This window comes from Rhinopithecus roxellana, chromosome 7, assembly GCF_007565055.1.
Source record: "Rhinopithecus roxellana isolate Shanxi Qingling chromosome 7, ASM756505v1, whole genome shotgun sequence".
Classification (NCBI taxonomy): Eukaryota; Metazoa; Chordata; class Mammalia; order Primates; family Cercopithecidae; genus Rhinopithecus; species Rhinopithecus roxellana.
Window position 1 is genome coordinate 27,233,995 of NC_044555.1, and position 20,636 is coordinate 27,254,630.

The 20,636-nt window shown below is 42.1% G+C and overlaps 1 protein-coding gene across 7 annotated transcripts in view; it reads left to right on the forward strand.

Moving 5' to 3' along the window:
- Positions 1–20,636, forward strand: part of PHF8 (PHD finger protein 8) — a 114,641-nt gene that overhangs the window by 38,597 nt on the left and 55,408 nt on the right. For 2 of the 7 annotated variants that reach the window (XM_010388866.2, XM_010388868.2), the window contains exons 9-15: positions 7,367–7,454; positions 7,775–7,881; positions 10,061–10,152; positions 14,227–14,316; positions 16,098–16,400; positions 17,162–17,265; positions 17,511–17,549. In XM_010388866.2, coding sequence (XP_010387168.2) covers positions 7,367–7,454; positions 7,775–7,881; positions 10,061–10,152; positions 14,227–14,316; positions 16,098–16,400; positions 17,162–17,265; positions 17,511–17,549 — 823 coding nt within the window. The remainder of the gene's footprint in view (positions 1–7,366; positions 7,455–7,774; positions 7,882–10,060; positions 10,153–14,226; positions 14,317–16,097; positions 16,401–17,161; positions 17,266–17,510; positions 17,550–20,636) is intronic. The other 5 variants (XM_010388867.2, XM_010388870.2, XM_010388872.2 and 2 more) reach the window with 3 other exon arrangements.

The following is a 20,636-nucleotide window of genomic DNA, read 5'->3' on the forward strand; positions in this document are numbered from 1 at the left end:
GTTTCACTCTTGTCGCCCAGGCTGGAGTGCAGTGACGCGATCTTGTCTGCCTGTGACCTCTGCCTCCCAGGCTCAAGAGATTCTCCTGCCTGAGCCTCCTGAGTAGCTGGGATTACAGGCTTGCACTACCATGACCGGCTAATTTTTTTATTTTTAGTAGAGATGGGGTTTCACCATGTTGGCCATGGCTGGTCTTGAACTTCTGATCTCAGGTGATCCACCCCCCTCAGTCTCCCAAAGTGCTGGGATTATAGGCATGAGCCACTACACCCAGTCATATAGTATTTTCTTATTACCCTTTTGATGTCTTCCAAGTCTCTAGTGGTATTCTTTGTATCATTCCTGACGTTAGTTATTTGTGCTTTCTCTTTTATTTGTGTCAGTCTTCTACAGATTGGTCAATTTTTATTGATCTTTCCAAAGAGCCACTTTTTTTTTTTTTTTTTTTAAGACAGAGTCTCACTCTGTCACCCAGGCTGAAGTGCGATCCCGATCCCGGCTCACTGCAACCTCTGCCTCCCAAGTTCAGGTGATTCTCTTGCCTCAGCCTCCCGAGTAGCTGGGATTACAGGCGCTGGCCGCCACGCATGGCTAATTTTTGTGTTTTGGGTAGAGTCGCGGTTTCACCATGTTGGCCAGGATGGTCTTGATCTCCTGACCTCGTGATCTGCCTGCCTCGACCTCCCAAAGTGCTGGGATTACAGGGGTGAGCCACCACACCTGGCCCACTTTTTGTTTTATTGATTTTTCTCTGTTGTCTTTTTGTTTTCAGTTGTATTGATTTCTGCTTTTATCTTTATTTTTCCTTCCCTCTGCTTGCTTTTGGTTTATTTTGCTCTTTTTGTAGTCTTGAGATGAGAGCTTAGTTTATTGATTTCAGACTTTCCCTAAATTTCCCTCTCAGCATTGATGTGGGTGTGTCACACAAATATTGATATGTTGTATTTTCATTAAGTTAAATGAGCTTTTGAAAAATTAAGATACATCTTATATATTGTAAAATTTACCATTTTAAAGGGTACAATTCAGTTCTTTATATATTTACAAGGTTGTATATCACTGCTATCTAATACCAGAGAATGTTCATTATTTTATTTATTTATTTTTTGGGATGGAGTCACTCTTTTGTCCAGGCTGGAGTGCAGTGGCATGATCTCGGCTTACTGCAACCTCTGCCTCCCGGGTTCAAGTGAGTCTCCTGCCTCAGCGTCCCGAGTAGCTGGGACTACAGGCTTGTGCCACCACGCCCAGCTAATTTTTGCGTTTTTAGTAGCAATGGGATTTCACCATGTTGGCCAAGCTGGTCTTGAACTCCTGACCTTAGGTGATCCACCCGCCTCGGCCTCCCAAAGTGTTGGGATTACAGGCGTGAGCCACTGCGCCTGGCCCAAATGTTCATTGTTTTAAAAAGAAACCCTATTCTCATTAGCAGTCACTCTTTATTCATTTGTCCGCCAGCCCTTGACAACCCGTTTTTAACTTCATTTGTATATGAATTTCCCCTTCTGAATATTTCTCATAAATGGAATGTTATAATATGTTGGACTACAGGCACGCGCCACCATGCCCAGCTAATTTTTGTATTTTTAGTAGAGACAGGGTTTTACCATGTTGGCCAGGATGGTCTCGATCTGCTGACCATGTGATCTGTCCGCCTCAGCCTCCCAAAATGCTGGGATTACAGGCGTGAGCCACTGCACTGGCCACTTCATTCTTTTTAACAGCTGAGTAGTATTCTGTGGTGTGGATATGCCACATTTTGTTTATCCATTAGTCAGTTGATAGACATTTGAGTTGTTTGCACTTTTTGGCTGTTATGAATAGTGTTGCTATGAACATTCATGTACGAGTTACTGTGCGAACATGTGTTTTCATTTCTTCTTGGGTACATATCGAGGAGGGGAATTGCTGAGTCATATGGTAACTCTGTGTTTAACTTTTTGAGGAACTGACAAACTTTTCAAAGCAGCTGCATGCACTGTTTTATATTCTCAACAGTAATGTATGAGAATTTCAGTTTCTTCACATCTTCCTCCAGTGCTTATTGCTGTCTCTTTATGATTGTAGCCATCCTAATGGGTGTAGAGTGGTATCTCATTGAGGTTTTGATTTCTGTTTTCTGGATGACCTTTGATGTTGAACATCTCTCTACATGTTCATTGGGCACTTGTATAGATTTTTTTTTGAGAAATAGCTATTTAAATCTTTTGCCCATTCTTTAATTAGATTGTCTTTTCATTGTCGAGTTATAAGAATTTATATACTTTGGATACTAGACTTTTACCAGATATATGATTTGCAAACATTTTCTCTCATTCTTGGGGCTGTCTTGTCACTTTTTTGATAGTGTCCTGTGAAGGACAAAAGTTACAAATTTTGATGTCCAATTTATTTTTTTCTTTATTTGCTTATGCTTTTGGTGTCTAAGAGACTTGCTTAATTCAAGTTCATGAAGATTTATGCCTAAGTTTTCTTCTAAGCATTTTATAGTTTTAGTTCTTACATTTAGATCTTTCATCCATTTTTTAATTTTTGTATATGGTATGAGGTAAAGGTCCAATTTCTTTGTTTTGTATGTAGTTATCTAGTTGTCCCAGAACCTTTTGAAAAGACTGTTTCTTTCCCCATTGAATTGTCTTGACACCTGTGTCAAAAATCTGTTGACCAAAGATGGGGGTTTATTTCTGGTCCTTGAATTCTATTCTATCAATCCTTCTAACAGTGTTATGCCATCTCGATTATTGTACATTTGTAGTAAGTTTTGAAATTGGGAAGTGCCAGTGCTCCAACTTTTTCTTTTTCAGTATTATTTAGCCCCTTGAATTTTTTTTTTTTTTTTTTTGAGATGAAGTTTTGTTCTTCTTGCTCGTGCTGGAGTGCAATGGTACGGTCTCAGCTCACTGCAACCTCTGCCTCCTGGGTTCAAGCGATTCTTCTGCCTCAGCCTCCCGAGTAGCTGGGATTACAGGCACCCGTCACCATGCCCGGCTAATTTTTTTGTATTTTTAGTAGAGACGGGGTTTCACCATGTTGACTCGACTGGTCTCGAACTCCAGACCTCAGGTGATCCACCTGCCTCAGTCTCCAAAGTGCTGGGATTACAGGCGTCAGCCATAGGGCCCAGCCAGTCCCATGAATTTTCATAAGAATTTTTTGATTCAGCTTTCATACAGGTTTTCTAGTTATTTTTTAGTGTTTGCTCTAATTATTACTTTATATATACATAGCATATCACAGTCTACTAGTATTTACATATTACCTGTTTGAGGGAAGGGTTGAAACCTTACCTCTTTTTTTTTTTTTTTTTTTTTTTTTTTTTTTTTTTTTTTTTGAGACGGAGTCTCGCTCTGTCGCCCAGGCTGGAGTGCAGTGGCGCGATCTCAGCTCAATGCAAGCTCCGCCTCCCGGGTTTACGCCATTCTCCTGCCTCAGCCTCCCGAGTAGCTGGGACTACAGGCGCCCGCCACCTCGCCCGGCTAGTGTTTTGTATTTTTTAGTAGAGACGGGGTTTCACCGTTTTAGCCAGGATGGTCTCGATCTTCTGACCTCGTGATCCGCCCGTCTCGGCCTCCCAAAGTGCTGGGATTACAGGCTTGAGCCACCGCGCCCGGCCCTTACCTCTTTTTTTTTGAGACAGAATCTCATTCTGTCACCCAGGTTGTAATGCAGTGGTAAGATGACAGCTTACCGCAGCCTTGACCTCCTGAGCTCAAGTAATCCTCCCACCTCAGCCTCCCAAGTTGCTGGGACCACAGATGTACACTACCATGTCTGGCTGACTTTTAAATTTTTTTTTAGTTTTAGTGGAGATGGGGTTTTGCCATGTTGCCCAGGCTGGTCTTGAACTCCTGAGCTCAAGTGATGCACCCATCTCGGCTTCCTAAAGTGCTGAGATTATAGGCGTGAGTCACCACACTGGGCCCAAAACCTTACCTCTTTTTACATCCCTTTATCCTTCACATTTTTCTACAATTAGTCATGTTTTACATTTTTCCATGTATTTGTCTTAAATATTTCTCTTCATACATTGATTATGAGATTGTCGTGCTACCCACTACACCAAGAGGGCTTCTATTCTCTGCGTATGTTGAGAACTGTATCACAAAGTTTTATAATTTTTGCTTTCCCTATGAAATATAATTTAGAAAACTCAAGAGAAGGAAATTCTGTGGTATTTACCCATGTTTTTACTCATCTATTCTGTTTTCCTTTCTGGTGTTTAGAGTTTCAGGGTAAGTCTATTGTCGACAAGTTCTTAGTTTTTTTCCATCTGTAAATGTCTTGATTTTTTTTCTTTCATTCCTGAAGGATATTTTTCTGAATGTAGAACTCTGGGTTAATAGTTCTTTTCTTTCAACACCTAAAGAATGTTTTGCTGTTTCCTTCTGGCCTCTGTGGTTTCTGATGAGATTTTGGCTATCATTTGAATTGTTTTTCCCCAATAGATAATGTATCATTTCTTGATACTTTCATTCTTTTTTTTTTTTTCTTAAGTTTTCTGCAGTTTGGCCATGATGTGATTTTTGGCATGGATTTCTTTGGGTTTATAATGCTGAATATGTTCACTGAGCTTCTTGAGTGTTGTGTAGGTTTATGTCTTTTGCCATATATGTGAAATTTTTAGCCATTATTTTTCTTTTCTTTTTTTTTTTTTTTTTGAGAGGGAGTCTTACTCTGTTGCCCAGGCTGGAGTGTGGTGGTGCGATCTGGGCTCAGTGCAACCTCTGCCTCCTGGGTTCAAGTGAGTCTTGTGCCTCAGCCTCCCAAGTAGCTGGGATTACAGGTATGTGCCACCATGCCCCGCTAATTTTTGTATTTTTAATAGAGACGGGGTTTCACCATATTGGCCATGCTGGTCTTGAGCTCCTCACCTCAGGTGATCTGCCTGCCTTGTCCTCTCAAAGTACTGGGATTACAGGTGTGAGCTACCACGCCAGGCCACCATTATTTCTTGAAATACTTTTTTAGACTCATACTCTAACTTCTGCTGGATCTCTGATTACATGAATGTTATGTATCTTGTCTTAGTCCCGCAAGTCCTTAAGTTGATTTTTCTGTGTCTTTTTTCTCTCTGTTCAAGTTCAGATTGGGTAATTTCGGTTTCTCTGCCTTCGAATTATTCTGTTTCTTCTGTTGTCTCCATTCTTCTGTTGAGTTTGTCCATTGCATTAATTTTAGATATAGTTTTTTTTTTTTTTTTTTGAGACAGTGTCTCACTCTATCACCCAGGCTGGAGTGCAGTGGCACGATCTCAGCTCACTGCAACCTCTGCCTCCTGTGTTCCAGTGATTCTCCTGCCTCAGCCTTCCAAGTAGCTGGGATTACGGGCGCGCACCACCTTACCCAGCTAATTTTTATATTTTTAGTAGAGACAGTTGCACCATGCTGGTCAGGCTGGTCTCGAGCTCCTGACCTCGTGATAGGCCCACCTCGGCCTCCCAAAGTGCTGGGATTTTTCCTTTGTTTCTTGTGTATTTATTTGCTGAGAATTTCTATTTCCTATTTTTGTGTCAAACATGTTTGGAATTGCTCACTAAGGTATTCTTACAATGCTTTTTTTCAAATTCTTGTTATATAATTCTGTATTTGTCTAACCATATATTGTCTTATATATATTGGATTGTTTGTTGTTTTACAAGTCTGTTTTTCTCTTCAATTATCAATATTATTGATACGATTTAATTGGTTTTTTAGAATGTTTAATACATGGTGAGGCAGGTCATTCACTCCCCACCCAACTCCCACCCACATCTGCTTTTTCTCTTTTATAGTTTTCTGTTCCCAGGCATTTATTCATCCATCTTTGAATCCTTTGCCTGGTCTATTCCATAATGATTATTCTATACTGGGCATTTAGTAACTGATGAATTGAATTTGCCCATTAGCGGTTTGAGTTAAATAATTTACATCTTGGTAGAAATGCCCACCACCAGGTGCAATCTACTTAGTGCCACAAGCATTGAGTGTCTACTGTGTGCCCTAGCATTGGGCTAAGTGCTAAGGACAAAAGATTGATAGGCTGTTTCAGTATAATCTAGCCACAATAGAGGTATTCACCCTTAGTTTTGGAAGCACAGAGAAGAGCGCTTAGTCTAGCCCAGAGGTTTGTGAAAATCTTAGGGGAGCGACACTAGAAGGGTGAGTAGGGATTAACTAAGAAAAGAAAGACAGGAATGGCATTTCAGACATAGGGAAAGGTGGAAGCAAACCAAAACTGTGTGAAGCAGCTTATGGATACTAGAGCTTAAACAGCAAGGGCTGGGGTGGATGAAAGTGAAAAGGTAGGCCGACTAAACTTACCACAGAGGCGATTGAGTGCCATTGAAGGTTTATTTGTTTATTTAGTTTCTAATGAAATATTTCAGATGTACCAAAAGATACAAAGAATAATATAGGTCGGGTGCAGTGGCTCATACCTGTCGCCCAGGCTGAAATGCAATGGTGTGGTCTCGGCTCACTGCAACCTCCACCTCCCAGGTTCAAGCGATTCTCCTGCCTCAGCCTCCCGAGTAGCTGGGATTACAGGTGCCTGCTACCATGCCCAGCTAATTTTTCTATTTTTAGTAGAGACGGGGTTTTGCCATGTTGGTCAGGCTGATCTCGAACTGCTGACCTTGGGTGACCCGCCCACTTCGGCCTTCCAAAGTGCTGGGATTACACGCATGAGCCACTACGCCTGACCCTAATTTATATTTTAGATATATTGCTCAGGATTGGATGTGAAGGATAGATACGAGATTATTGTAGAGCAGTGGTTTGCAAACAGTTGGGATTCCTTTATACTCTTAAAAATTAAGGACCCAGAAGAGCTTTTTATTGTGTGGTTTATATTTATCAATTTTTACCATATAAATTAAAATAGAAAATTTTAAAATACTTGTTAATTTATTAAAAAATAATTATAAGCCCATTACATGTTAGCATAAATAAAAATTTTTTATGAAAACTATTTTCAAAAATGTTTAGTGGGAAGCGTGACATTGTTTTACATCTTTGCAAATCTGTATAATATCTGGGTTAATCAAAAATTGTTAGATCCCCAGATCTGCTTTTGCTTTCATTCTGTTTGATACCACATCATGTACCCTCTGGAAAACTCCACTGTATACCCATGAGAATAAGGGTGAAAAAGGTAAAGAACATCATAATATTTTCATGAATATAGTTTTGGCATCTCAGCTTCTCTGAAAGAGTCTGAGGGAGCCTAAGGATTCCTTGGACCACACCTTGAGAACATCTGGTGTTGGGGAGCCAGTTTGGAGGCTAACTGCTCTTAAGGAGTTGGGTTTGAGATGAGTAGGTAGTGGAGATAACCAGAGGAAGAAAGGCCCTTTGCCAGCTTTGATTTTACCTTGTTACACTGCAGGATGGATCCATGCTGTGCTGACGCCTGTGGACTGCCTTGCCTTTGGAGGGAACTTCTTACACAGCCTTAACATCGAGATGCAGCTCAAGTGAGTCCTGAAACTGTGGTGATTCCATGTTGGCCATTCCTGTCTGCTAGAGTGAGGAGTACAATGTAGAAGCCAGAAAGGAATGGTTCCTCGTTCCTGATCATGTTCAGCTGAAGATTAACACCTTTTCTGCACTTAGTAGTTATTTGACTTTGGGCAAGTTATATAACCTTTGAGCCCAAGTTTCCTAATGTATAAAGCCAGATCTTGCAGAGTCGTTTTGAGGATTAGAGATACAAAGCATCCAGAACAATACCTGATTCATAGTAGGTGCTCAGTAAATGAATCCTTGTTTTTGTTGTTTTGTTTCCTCCTTCTAGAGCCTATGAGATTGAGAAGCGGCTGAGCACAGCAGACCTCTTCAAATTCCCCAACTTTGAGACCATCTGTTGGTATGTGGGAAAGCACATCCTGGACATCTTTCGTGGTATGGAGCCCTTTGCCAACTGTCCTTTTTGCCCCTCTCCCCTGAGTGAGTGTGTGTGTATGTGTAAGTGGCGCAGTCAAGACGTGATACTATTTCATCACCAGGAAGATCTCAGTATGCAAATTAAAACCATGTTGTATACCTTAAATATGTTCAATTTTTAAAAAGTGATAATTAGTGCTTTAAAAAAATCTCCCTAGTGCTACCCACCCAGCCCCCAGCCCCTTCTATTTTGAGACAGGATTTCACTCAGTCACCCAGGCTGGAGTGCGGTGGTGTGATCATGGCTCACCACTGCAGCTTCAAACTTCTGGGCTCAGGCAATCCTCCTAGGAGCCTTTGTTTGCCGAGTAGCTAAGACTACAGGCACGGGCCCCCACACCCGGCTAATTTTGTAATTTTTTTGTACGAACAGGGTCTTGCTATGTTGACCAGACTGGTCTCAAACTCCTGGCCTCAAGCGATTCTCCCACCTCAGACTCCTTTTGCTGGGGTTACAGGCATGAGCCACAGTACCCAGCAATGCTACCCCTTTATAGTTTCACCCACTGTCCTCCCCTGTACCATCCATAACTTCTGGAAACCACTGTTTTCCATTTCTATAATTTTGTCATTTCTTTTTTTTTTTTTTCCCCAAGACAGAGTATCACTCTTGTCACCCAGGCTGGAGTGCAGTGGCGTGATCTTGGCTCACTGCAACTTCCACCTCCTGGGTTCAAGCTTCACCTACCTCAGCCTTCTGAGTAGCTGGGGTTACAGACACCCGCCACCACACGCGGCTAGTTTTTGTACTTTTTTTTTCTTCTTCTTTTATTTGAGATGGAGTCTCGCTCTGTCGCCAGGCTGGAGTGCAGTGGTGCAATCTCTGCTCACTGCAAACTCCGCCTCCCAGGTTCAAGCGATTCTCCTGCCTCAGCCTCCGGAGTAGCTGGGACTATAGGCACATGCCACCATGCCCAGCTAATTTTTGTATTTTTAGTAGAGACAGGGTTTTACCATGTTGGCCAGGATGATCTCAATCTCTTAACCTCATGATCTGCCCGCCTCAGCCTCCCAATGTGCTGGGATTACAGGCGTGAGAGCCACCACGCCTGGCTGAATTTTGTCATTTCAAGAATATTGTATAAATGGAATCATATAGTATGTGACCTTCTCAGATTCACTTTTTTACTCAGCGTAATACATGGCAGGGCGTGGATTTTAACCTTTTTGTTTAGCAAGTGTGACAGAATATTGGATCACAGTGAAACTGTCTCTATTTCCTGCTGGTTAAGATAAAAAGCTCAATCTGGATAGTCTGAGAGTTTCTTGGATCTGCTTCCCCTGGAGATAAGGCCCAGTCCTGACCGTCCTGGCATCGTTGTTTTGGTTCCTGGGTGTTAGCCCAGTTGGAAGCCAATTTACTTACTGGGTTTCCTCTTCCCTGGTGTGATTGAGAATAGAATGGGTCCCTTACTTAGGCCTAAGATTCTTCAAGTTGACTTGGCCAGGAGAAATCAGTATTGATAAGTTACAAAGAATCTCAGGGGCCATGAGTACAGCCTCATAGCCAATACCTCATACTCTTGCTCTGCCGCCTAGACTGTCACTTAAGTTTTCAATCAGATGTTGGATGACTAACTGTTCATTACTTATTCTAAACAGCTTGGTTCAGTAGAAAATTATTTATAGCGCCTAAATCTGGCTGTTTGTAGTAGCCTCCTGACATAAGGCAGAACACAGCTAATCCATCTTGTACATTAATGGCCCTTCAAGTCTGTGTAGGTAGAACTCATAGTCCTCCTGAGTGTTCTCATTTTGAAACCCAACAGGCACAGTAATGTCATGGAAGGGGCACAAGCCTCAGATTCAAATACGCATGGTTTTAGTCATGGCTCTAGCACTTACTAGGTGTGTGCCTTTGGTCTTGACTTTGCCTCTCTGAACCTCAATTTCCTGGGCTGTATAATGAAGATAATACCTTGCTTACAGGATAGGTATAAGGGTTAAATGAGATAACAGATATCACATTCCTAGCACTTAGTAGATACTCAGTAAACGGACACTATTGGAAGAACTGAGATCTGCAGTGGTGCTCAGAACCTTGAGCATTTTCTCTGGTTGTCTTAACAAAAGTCCCAAGTCCTTCACTTTCCTGCATGGCTTTGTTGACACTCTGCTTTCCTCTTTCCTCCTTTAGGTTTGCGAGAGAACAGGAGACACCCTGCCTCCTACCTGGTCCATGGTGGCAAAGCCTTGAACTTGGCCTTTAGAGCCTGGACAAGGAAAGAAGTAAATATGCATATTTCTCTACCTCCTCTGGAATTTTGCCCTTTGTAGGGACTGGATTTGGTAGATGTTTTGGAGAAACAGAAGAGTCCAGAGAAGCTTGTGGGCCCCTGGGTGTAGAGTGGAGGCCTGGGCCAGGATTCCTTAGATTACATTTTAAAATCTTTCTTTCTGATGATAAAAAGTAATACAACATTACACTAGAGAATTAGAAAAATGAGGAAAAGCATAAAGAAGGAAAATTATTGCCTATAATTTTTACACTCAGCGGGAACTACTATTTAACACTTGCCTACATTTCCTTCTGGTCTTTTTTATGTGCATTTTAAAAACATAATTACTGTCACACTGTGTGGTTGACTCTTGAGCAATGTGGAGGTTGGGGCGCAGACCCTGCCCCCCCCCATGCAATCAGAAATCCACATACAACTTTTGCCTCCCTAAAACCTTAACTGCTAACAACCTACTGTTGACCAGAAGCCTTACCAGTAACATAGTCAACACATATTTTGTATATGTTATTTGTGTTATATACTGTATTATTACAATAAAGTAAGCTGAAAACGTATGTTTACTGTTGATAAAGTGGAAGTGGATCCTCATAAAGGGCTTTATCCTTGTCTTCACATGGAGTAGGCTGAGGAGGAAGAAAAAGGAGAGGGGTTGGTCTTGGCTGTCCCAGATGGCAGAGTCAGAAGAAAATCTGCATATAAATGGACCCATACATTTCAAACCCATGTTGTTTAAGGGTCAACTGTGTATCCAATTTTGTGTTTGAATCTATTGGTTTATCTTAATTTTCCTGTGTCACCAAAGTTCTCCAGAAACATTTGATAGTTATGTGATACTCTTTTGCAGGAATGTACCATCCTTGCCTAACTACTTGCTTTTTGCTGCTTCCTTTTTATTTATTTGAGGGAATAGTTTTAAAGAATCATTAAGTAAATGTCTGTTTTTGTCCCTCATTTCTTGATTGTTTCTTCAGGATAGATTCCTGGAAGAACGATTACTGAATCAATATATGGAAAAATGTAAGGCTCTTGATGCATACTGCCAAAGTGGGTTTTAGAAATGTGCGAGTGTCCATTTATCCAACTGAACACTAATCAACTATTAAAAAAAAAAAAAAAAAAGCTCTGTATGTACTGATTTGGAAAGATCTCCAGAATTTGTTAAGTAAAGGTGCACAACCGTGTGTCTAGTGTGCCACTTTATATGTAAAAATGGGGGAAATAAGAATTATCTTAGTATACACTTGCCTGATTATATGATCTGGGATGTAGAAACTAATGAAAATAGTTACCTGTGGGAGTGGGATGATGAGATTGATGGCAGGAACAGGGTGGGATTGATGGCAGGGACAAGGTAGGAATGAAGCTTTTCAATATCATTTTATTTAATTAATTAATTTATTTATGAGACAGAGCCTCGCTCTGTTGCCCAGGCTGGAGTGCAGTGGCACGATCTCAGCTCACTGCAGCCTCTGCCTCCCGGGTTCAAGTGATTCTCGTGCCTCAGCCTCCTGAGTAGCTGGGATTACAGGCATGTGCCACCATGCCTGGCTAATTTTTGTATTTTTAATAGAGATGGGGTTTCACCATGTTGGCCAGGCTGGTCTCAAACTCCTGGTCTCAAACTCCTGATCCATCTACCTCAGCCTCCCAAAGTGCTGGGATTACAGGCATGAGCCACCACACCTGGCCTGCCTTTCTTTTCTAATGTAAGCCTTTAGCTGTTAATTTCCTTCTCAGCACCAATATTTGATTTTTGACCCATGTGAACGAATTAACTTTTCAGAATACTGAATTTAAAGAACACACCAAGAAATTAAGAAAAGAAGAAATGTCAACATGTAATCTTAGGCTTTAGATACTCCCTTTTCTGTGTATACTGTGACCAAAGGTCATTGCACTGCAGGCTTAACTTGTATAATCTCCTTAGTTCCTGTTGTCAACCTTCCCCTCAGATATTCTTGGATTTCATATTTTGAGCCTTCCCTTGCTCCCTGGGCTCACCTATACCTGGACCTTAGCCTGTGATTCTGTTTCTCCACACCTCTCAGGTGTGGCTACCTTGGGTTTCATCTCTGACCCCTCCCATGGAGTGAACTTTAGAGTGACTGTGTCCCAAAAACACCAAAGGGGGGTGGGTGTGGCCCAAGCACTCATGACTCAGGATGGACCCAGGGACCAAGGGATGGCCCCAAACAGAGTGATCAGTGGGAGCTGGGGTAGAGTAGAACATAGTTCTGAGACGCCCATGCTCGTGGAAGGACTCTTGTGAAGTGCAGATGATTTGTAGGGGAAGAACCTGCTCCCTTACCTTTCCAGAGACCCTGGTCTGGGAAGGAGGAAGCCATAAGATTATCTAGCTGGGTCAGATGGTTTCTCAGCTCCCCACCTAGCCATGAAAATAAATTCCACCAGATAGATGAAAATAGTTAAAGGAAAAAAGAATTAAACCATGAGAGACAAGGAAATGCTGAGGAATTTTCTATCAGCCCTCTGGATACAGAAATGAAGTGAAAAGTGGTAGAAGAAAGTCACAAAGGAAAACCTTGAGATCTACATAAAAATGTAAATCTTGGTACTCAAAAAGAGGGCAAACAAAAGAGACAACTAACAGGGATTGCTCTGGGTTGCTGTTGAGCTAGCTGTGGGCCGGTTGCTGCTCAGCACAGAGTTCCTTCCTCACAAGTGGAGAGGCTGGTTTGTCCCCACTGATCTCCCTGAGGTCCTTGACTTTTTTGAGAGGTGTGGCCCAAACCCACAACTTAGTTCCTTATACCTCTTGATACTGTCTTTTTTAGATAGATGTTTTACAAGTATTTTCTCTCAGTCTGTGGCTTACAAAGTAGCAGAGGTGCTGAAACAGGTTTTTCAAAAAGAAGTTTTGCTTTTCAAGTTCAGTTGATCAACTTTTTTCTTTTCTGGTCCATGCTTATGTCCTATCTAAGAAATCTTTGCCTAACTGAAGGCCACAAAGAACTTCTCCTCTGTCTAAAGCAGGAGTTTACGGCCAGGGTACAGTGGCTCACGCCTGTAATCCAGCACTTTGGGAGGCCGAGGCGGGTGGATCACCCGAGGTCAGGAATTTGAGACCAGCCTGGCCAACATGGCGAAACCCATCTCTATTAAAAATACAAAAATTAGGCATGGTGGCACATGCCTGTAATCCCAGCTACTGGGGAGGCTGAGGCACAAGAATTGCTTGAACCTGGGAGGCGAAGGTTGCAGTGAGCCAAGACCACCATACCACTGAACTCTAGCCTGGGTGGCAGAGTAAGAAAAGACTCTTGTCTCAAAAAAATAGTGAGAAGTAAATAAAATATAGCAAGGGTTTCCAACCTTTTGGCTTCCCTGGGCCACATTGGAAGAAGAATTGTCTTGGGCCACACATAATAGCTGATGAGCTTAAAAAAAAAAAAAAAAATCACAAAAAATCTCATAGGCTGGGTGCAGTGGCTCATGCCTGTAATTCCAGCACTTTGGAGGCCAAGGCTGGTGGATCGCCTGAGGTCAGGAGTTCAAGACCAGGCTGGCCAACATGGTGAAACCCCGTATCTACTAAAAATAAAAAAAATTAGCTGGGTGTAGTGGTTCACTCCTGTAGTCCTAGCTACTGGGGAGGCTGAGACAGGAGAATCGCTTGAACCCAGGAGGTGGGGCTTGCAGCAAGCCGAGATGGTGCCATTGCACTTCAGCCTGGGCAAGAGTAGCGAAACTCCATCTCAAAAAAAAGAAAGAAAAAGGTCTCATAATGTTTTAAGAAATTTTACTAATTTGTGTTGTCACATTCAAAGCCATCCTGGGCAGTGGGTTGGACAAGCATGGTCTAAAGGGTGTATAGTTTTAGGTTTTACATTTAGGTCTATGATCCATTTTACGTTTGTGTTTGTGTGTATGGTGCAAGATATGGATTGAGGTTCTTTTTCTTTTTTGTGTGTGGATATCCAATTGGTCCAGAATCATTTGTTGAAAAGACTACCCTTTCTCCATTGAATTGCCTTGGTATATTTGTCCAAAATCAGTTGTCTCTTTATGTGTGGGTTTATTCCTCATGCCTCTTGTTTGACAGGCTCTGCCAGACCATGAGGATGAGATCCCGGAGACAGTGCGAACCGTACAGCTCATTAAAGATCTGGCCAGGGAGATCCGCCTGGTGGAAGTAAGGAGCATGGGGCAGGGAAGAGAAGGCATTTGGAAAGGCCTTGAGGCTCAAGTGGCAGGTTAGGCCTCTGCAGTTAGCATGAGAGCCCAGGGGAAGGGTCGGGAAGACCCTACCAAAGACACAATTCATTTATTCAAATAATTATTACTGTGTTTCAAGTGTGCCGCACATTGGGCTAGGCTCTTGAAACACATAAATAGTGCCTGCCCACAAAGAACTCAGCCTAGTAGAGGACCCTGAGCAAAGTTAACCTCTTTGAGTTTCAGTTTCTTCATCTCTAAAATGGGGAATAATTGTACCTACTCAAGGATTGTTAAAAGGATTAGGTAAGGTAATGTGAGTTGAGCACAAAAATAGAGTGCTTGGCACACAGTAAGTGCACAATAAATTCTGATGGTGGGTCGTGGTGGTGGGTGGTGGTGGTAGTTGTAGTTGTTGTTATTATTAATATTTTGACTCAGTCTCTGCATTCTGCAAAATGACAGTTCTCTCGGGGTGAAGATGATTACAAAGCCATGTTTCAACAGGTGGCATATACCACGAGGCAGTAAGGTATAGTGGTAAGAGATTCAGGGAAACCTGGGTTCTGGTTCCTGCTCTGTCACTTGCAAGCCTTTCAGAGCCTCAGTTTCCTCATCTGTAAAGTGAGGATAACACTAACCTTTCAGAATTTTGTTAGGAACAAAAGCTAGTATATGTAGAGCCCCTCGCACAGTGCCTGGCAGAGTAAGTACTCAATAAATGTGAGCCATTGTTATTAGTAGACTTTATAGCAAAGAGAGAAGTTGGTGTGGGATGGTGAAGTAGCAGAGGCACCAGAGGAGAACTCCTTTAAGCTCAGAAGCTGTAAAGTTTTATTTAGTGCCCAGGATATATACATCCATGCTGAAGGGTGATCAAAGTGAGCTGGGAAGTTGTGCTTCTAGCCTCACTGCTTGCAGCATGTTTCACTGCCTACACCATAGCTTACAGTGTCCACCTCCTACCTCTCATTTTCCTCCACCCCCATCTGTCAAAATCATTCAGGATAGTTAAAAGGCCTACCTTTTCTCCAGCGCCTCCCACTTAAACCACGAAACTCTGGGCTGGTTGGAAGAGGACTTAGAGTATATGTGGTCCATGGGCTTTCAAATTACTTAAAGCAATGGAATCCTTTTTTAAAAATGACATCTTAGGTGGAAGGCTAATATTCAAAGCATAGCTGCTTTGAATAAGATGAAGGTGGGAGGCCTAGGGCTCCACTTGCTCTTTTTATTCGCCTTCTGCCTTCCCCCGATTCTCAGGGCTCCTCCCAAGAAGCTCAAAGTAGCCACAGAACATCTTCAGAAATCACCTTTCCAGTCTAGTCCTTTAATTTTACAGCTGAGCAAACAGTCTCCAATGGTCAGATAACTTTCCTGAGCTAGTTACAGAGCTAGCTAGTAGCAGAATTAGGACTAGAACCTCTCCTTCTCTCAAATCCTGTAGTCCTTAGAGTTTGAACTACACAGATTAGTACTTGATTATTTTCTGTTTCATGTCAGCTGCTTAGTGGAGTATTTTCTCTCCAATTTTGACAGTAGTGCTTTGCTCGTCTTCTTACTTGTCAATGGCTGGGTAAAGAAATGCCACCCAATAAATTCTTGATGACTCATGTAAAAGCTGGGGTGTGCATATGTGGAGCATCTGTAAGCCACTTCCATGGCAGTGCCACCAGTACCAGGAACAGACCTCTGCTCTTAGTGTTGAGAGAACCCTTGAGTAAGCTCTAACCCCCTCATGTACTAACACTCTTGTAGGACATCTTCCAACAGAACGTTGGGAAGACGAGCAATATCTTTGGGCTGCAGAGGATCTTCCCAGCCGGCTCCATTCCCCTAACCAGGCCAGCCCATTCCACTTCAGTGTCCATGTCCAGGCTGTCACTGCCCTCCAAAAATGGTTCAAAGAAGAAAGGCCTGAAGCCCAAGGAACTCTTCAAGAAGGCAGAGCGAAAGGGCAAGGAGAGTTCAGCCTTGGGGCCTGCTGGCCAGTTGAGCTATAATCTCATGGACACATACAATCATCAGGCACTGAAGACAGGCTCTTTCCAGAAAGCAAAGGTGGGTGCTGGCCCATGGGTTCAGCCCAACCCTTTTGGGTGTCCCTTGGAAGAGCAGGGTTTCAAAAAGCAGGCTATCCTGTCTGGCTGCCGTGTCCCTTAGACCCCCTGGTGTTTGGCTACCAGTCCCACTCATTTAACAGGCATTTATTGAGACCTTTTCTATGCTGGGCACTGTGATAGGTGCTGTGGATGTGACTCTCAAGAGGCTGACAGGCAAGTGAGAAAGACAGGCATAAAAACAAATGAGTGCAATCAAGTATTGTGAATGCCACAATCAAGGGTGTGTGTGGGACCCTGAGATACAGAGGAGGGTTAATTCTGTCTGGGTAGGGAAGATTTTCAGGAGCTCTTTTCAGAAAACATAACACTTAGCTGAATTTTGAAATGCTGGGATGGGAATGAGATTTGAAACCATTGCGTGCGTCAGGTTGTAGTCTTGAGCAGGTCCTTGAGAAAAGCCCTCCACCAGGGCTCCATCTTGCTTCACGATTGTGATTCTCTCCATGGGCATCTGAAGATGTGCCCCCTCTTTTTTAAGGGAACATGGTTCACAAGATTGATAGGTGTCCCCTGAACCAACCACACATTTTCAAACTCCTGCTCTTGTGATCAGTGGGGGTGTGGGGGGACAGTATAGCAGAAGGCCTTGGCTCAGGTGGTTTTGACAGTGAACTGAACCACTGAAACCAGAGGGAACTTGCCATGGTGATTCCCATGGGAGTCCCAGACAGGTGACAACTGAGCTTCCTACTTCTGCAGTTCAACATCACTGGTGCCTGCTTGAATGACTCAGATGATGACTCACCAGACTTGGACCTTGATGGAAATGAGAGCCCATTGGCCCTATTGATGTCTAACGGCAGGTGAGGTGGGAAGGAGGAGCACAGAGGTACTGGGACTGTCAGTGGTAATATGCCACTGAGACAGGGCATGGAATTGGAATCTAGGGGTTGGGACATGGGTAGGAGGGACTGTACTTAGGGCAATACTTAGATAATATAATGTATCATTGCTTAGTTCAGAGAACCACGGTGTGGTGTTGGAGGTGGGTAGAGGGAGAGGTCTGAAATCGAATTGGCAATCCTGAGAAAGATTTTATCGGTTCTAGAAGCTTCAGCAAGTCATTGGGAGAGAACCACTGGCAGCAGTAAGTATAGCATACTTACTAAAAGCATTAGTTTTTTCTATACCTTTTGACTTAAGATTAGATTTTTAGGAATTTATAGAAATCCTTGCACACAAGTGTGTAATGATAAATGTTCAGTGTTCACTGCCCCATTGTAATAGTAATTGGAAACATCCAAATGTTGATCAGTAAGGGCTGGATAAATGATGGTACATCTATAGAATGGAATATCATGTAGCCGTTACAAAGAATGAGACAGTTAAATATTGACACAGAAAGATGTTTAAGGTGTATTTTTAAAATCGGGTTACAGAATAATAGGAATAGTTCCATTTTTACTTTTAAAAGGGCATGTATGCACGTGTATATGTATGCACATATGGAAAAGCCATATATAGACTTTTGTATTTTTTGAAGAGGGAGGTTTAAAAATGGAATATACAAGCGTTAGAAATAAAAACAATGTGAAAGAGCACACAGTGAAAAATCTCACACCCATCTCTCTTTCCCTGTTTACCTTCCCATGGACAACCAATGTCAGTGGTTTCCTTCCAGAGATATGTATGTATATTTAGGCAAATAAATAGTGTGTGTGATATATATATGTAAATACATTTTTTAAAAAAATAGAGATGGGGTCTCTGTTATTGCCCAGGCTGAGCTCTAACTCCTAGACTCAGGTGATCCTCCCACTTTGGCCTCCAAAGTGCTGGGATTACAGGTGTGAGCCACCTTGCCTGACCTAGTTACATATTTTATACTTGTTACACCAATTTTTTTTTTTTTTTTTGAGACAAGAGTCTTGCTCTGTTACCCAGGCTGGAGTGCAGTGGTGTGATCTCGGCTCACTGCAACCTCTGCCCCCTCGGTTCAAGTGATTCTCATGTCTCAGCCTCCCAAATAGTTGGGACTTCAGGTGCATGCTACCATGCCCGGCTAATTTTTGTATTTTTAGTAGAGACAGGGTTTCCGCATGTTGGCCAAGCTGGTCTCAAACTCCTGGCCTCGAGTGATCTGCCCGCCTCAGTCTCCCAAAGTGCTGGGATTACAGGCATGAGCCAATGTGCCCGGCCTTGTTATACCAAGTTTTTAACAGTGGTTATCCCTGGAAAGTACAAAAGGGAAGGTAAGAGCAAATTTTCACTTGAGTAGCATTTGAATTTTGTACAATGAGCACGTATTTACTTTTCTTTAAATATTTAAGTATTTACTCTTCTTTAAATAATTTTAAAAGAACAAGTTCTAAAAGAATAAAATAAAAGCTGTTTACAACAAAATTATGGACTTGGGAATCAGGCAATCCAAGGTTTAAATCCCAGCTGTGACACATATTCACTGTTCTACTTTGGCAAACTAATTAACCTATCTGAGCTTCAGTGTCCTCATTACATGTATTCTATAGTTAAAACTTACCTTAGGGTTGTTGGAGGATTAAATGAGATAATATATGTAGAATGTTAACCACAGGGCCTGCCATATAATTAATACTTAATAAATGGTAGTTCTTATAAATATGATGATGTAGAGACAAAAGAATTCTCCATGAAGATGGTGATAACGATGATGTGGCCATGACCAGAATCTAAGAAGATTGTCAGAAACCCTGAAATACATAGAGGCAGGGAAAGCCAGTAAGGGCTATTTTCTAGATACTCAGAACACTAGACAGCAGCAGTCAAGAGCCAGGTGCAGATTATCAACAATGTAGGAACACAAACAACAAAGGTGCCTTAATAGCTGCCTTCTAGGAAAAGGTTACCTTCAGGTCCATCTGGGCCCACCTGGGTAGAAAATAAGGGAAAAAAGAGTGAGAGTAGGGCAGATTCTGAAAGCAACAGAGCTATTCTTGGGGTTTGAGAATCCAGTTACTAAAGTGTAAGATTAGAGAGACTGTTGAATATTGCCTTTGTCCAGAACTCATGATAGGTCTCCTGGACAGGAGAAAATTCAGTCCTAGGAGTCCATCTATAATGGCTATTGAAGGTACAATAAGACATTTCCTGCCCCTGCCTCACCCCCAGCAGTCCTCCTTGTGCTGCTGCCTATTACCCGCTGCAGCGTCAGAAGCTGTTAAGTGAACCCAGATAGTCAAAGTATAGAAATATTTACAGATGATGTGATGCTATGTCTGGGCTTCTCTCCAAACTTTGTGTTTTGCAGAGAGTGAGGTGTAGATGAAACAAGACTGGCTGTGTTGATAATTGCTGAAACTTAGCTGAGTGATAGGTACATGAGAATTAATTATACTTTTATATTTTTGTGCATGTTTGAAAATTTTATTTAAAAATTTTTAAAAAATTGTTAGAGACAGGGTCTTGCTGTATTGCCCAGGCTCGAGCAGTTCTCTCGCCTCAGCCTCCTGAGTTAGCTGATACTACAGACATGCACTACCACATCCTAGCTGAAAATTTTAATTATCGGAAGTTAATAAAAGACCAGGGCATACGTAGCTGTCATTTATTGAGCATCTCCTCTGTGTCAAAGTCTGTCTTAGCTGTTTATATACACTATTTTATTTAATCCTCACAACAACCCCAAAAGTAAGTAGTAGTGTCCCCATTTTACTAATGTGAAAATTGAGAGAGAACCTTATAATATTAGCTACATGGAACAGTTGCCATGGATCAAGCTCTGTATGAGCTCATTTAATCCTCAACCCTCTGAGGTAGAAAATAGGTCAGTTAAATGACAGCCAATTCACTGAAAGTCAATTTAACCAGATTACTAGTTGCTGAATGTATCAGTGTACTGATTTGCCAAAAACATGTTTCTTTTTAACTGTTTATGAGGTTTTTTCCAGCAGTTCGTATTGGTTAATATCGTCTATGTGTAACAGGATTATCTAAGCCACTTTTGAGTTCTGGACAAAGGCAATGTTCATTTCAACCAGCAATCATGAGTTTCTTCACTTACTGGCCAACATTTGTTTTTTGTTTTTTTTTTTTCTTTTTGACTATAGCCATTCTGGTGGATGTAAAGTGTAAACCCATTGTATGTGTTTTTTTTTTTTTTTTTTTTAATAAAAATTGTGGCCCAGTACAGTGGCTCACACCTGTAATGCCAACACTTTGGGAGGCCAAGGTGGGCGGATCACTTGTTAGGAGTTTG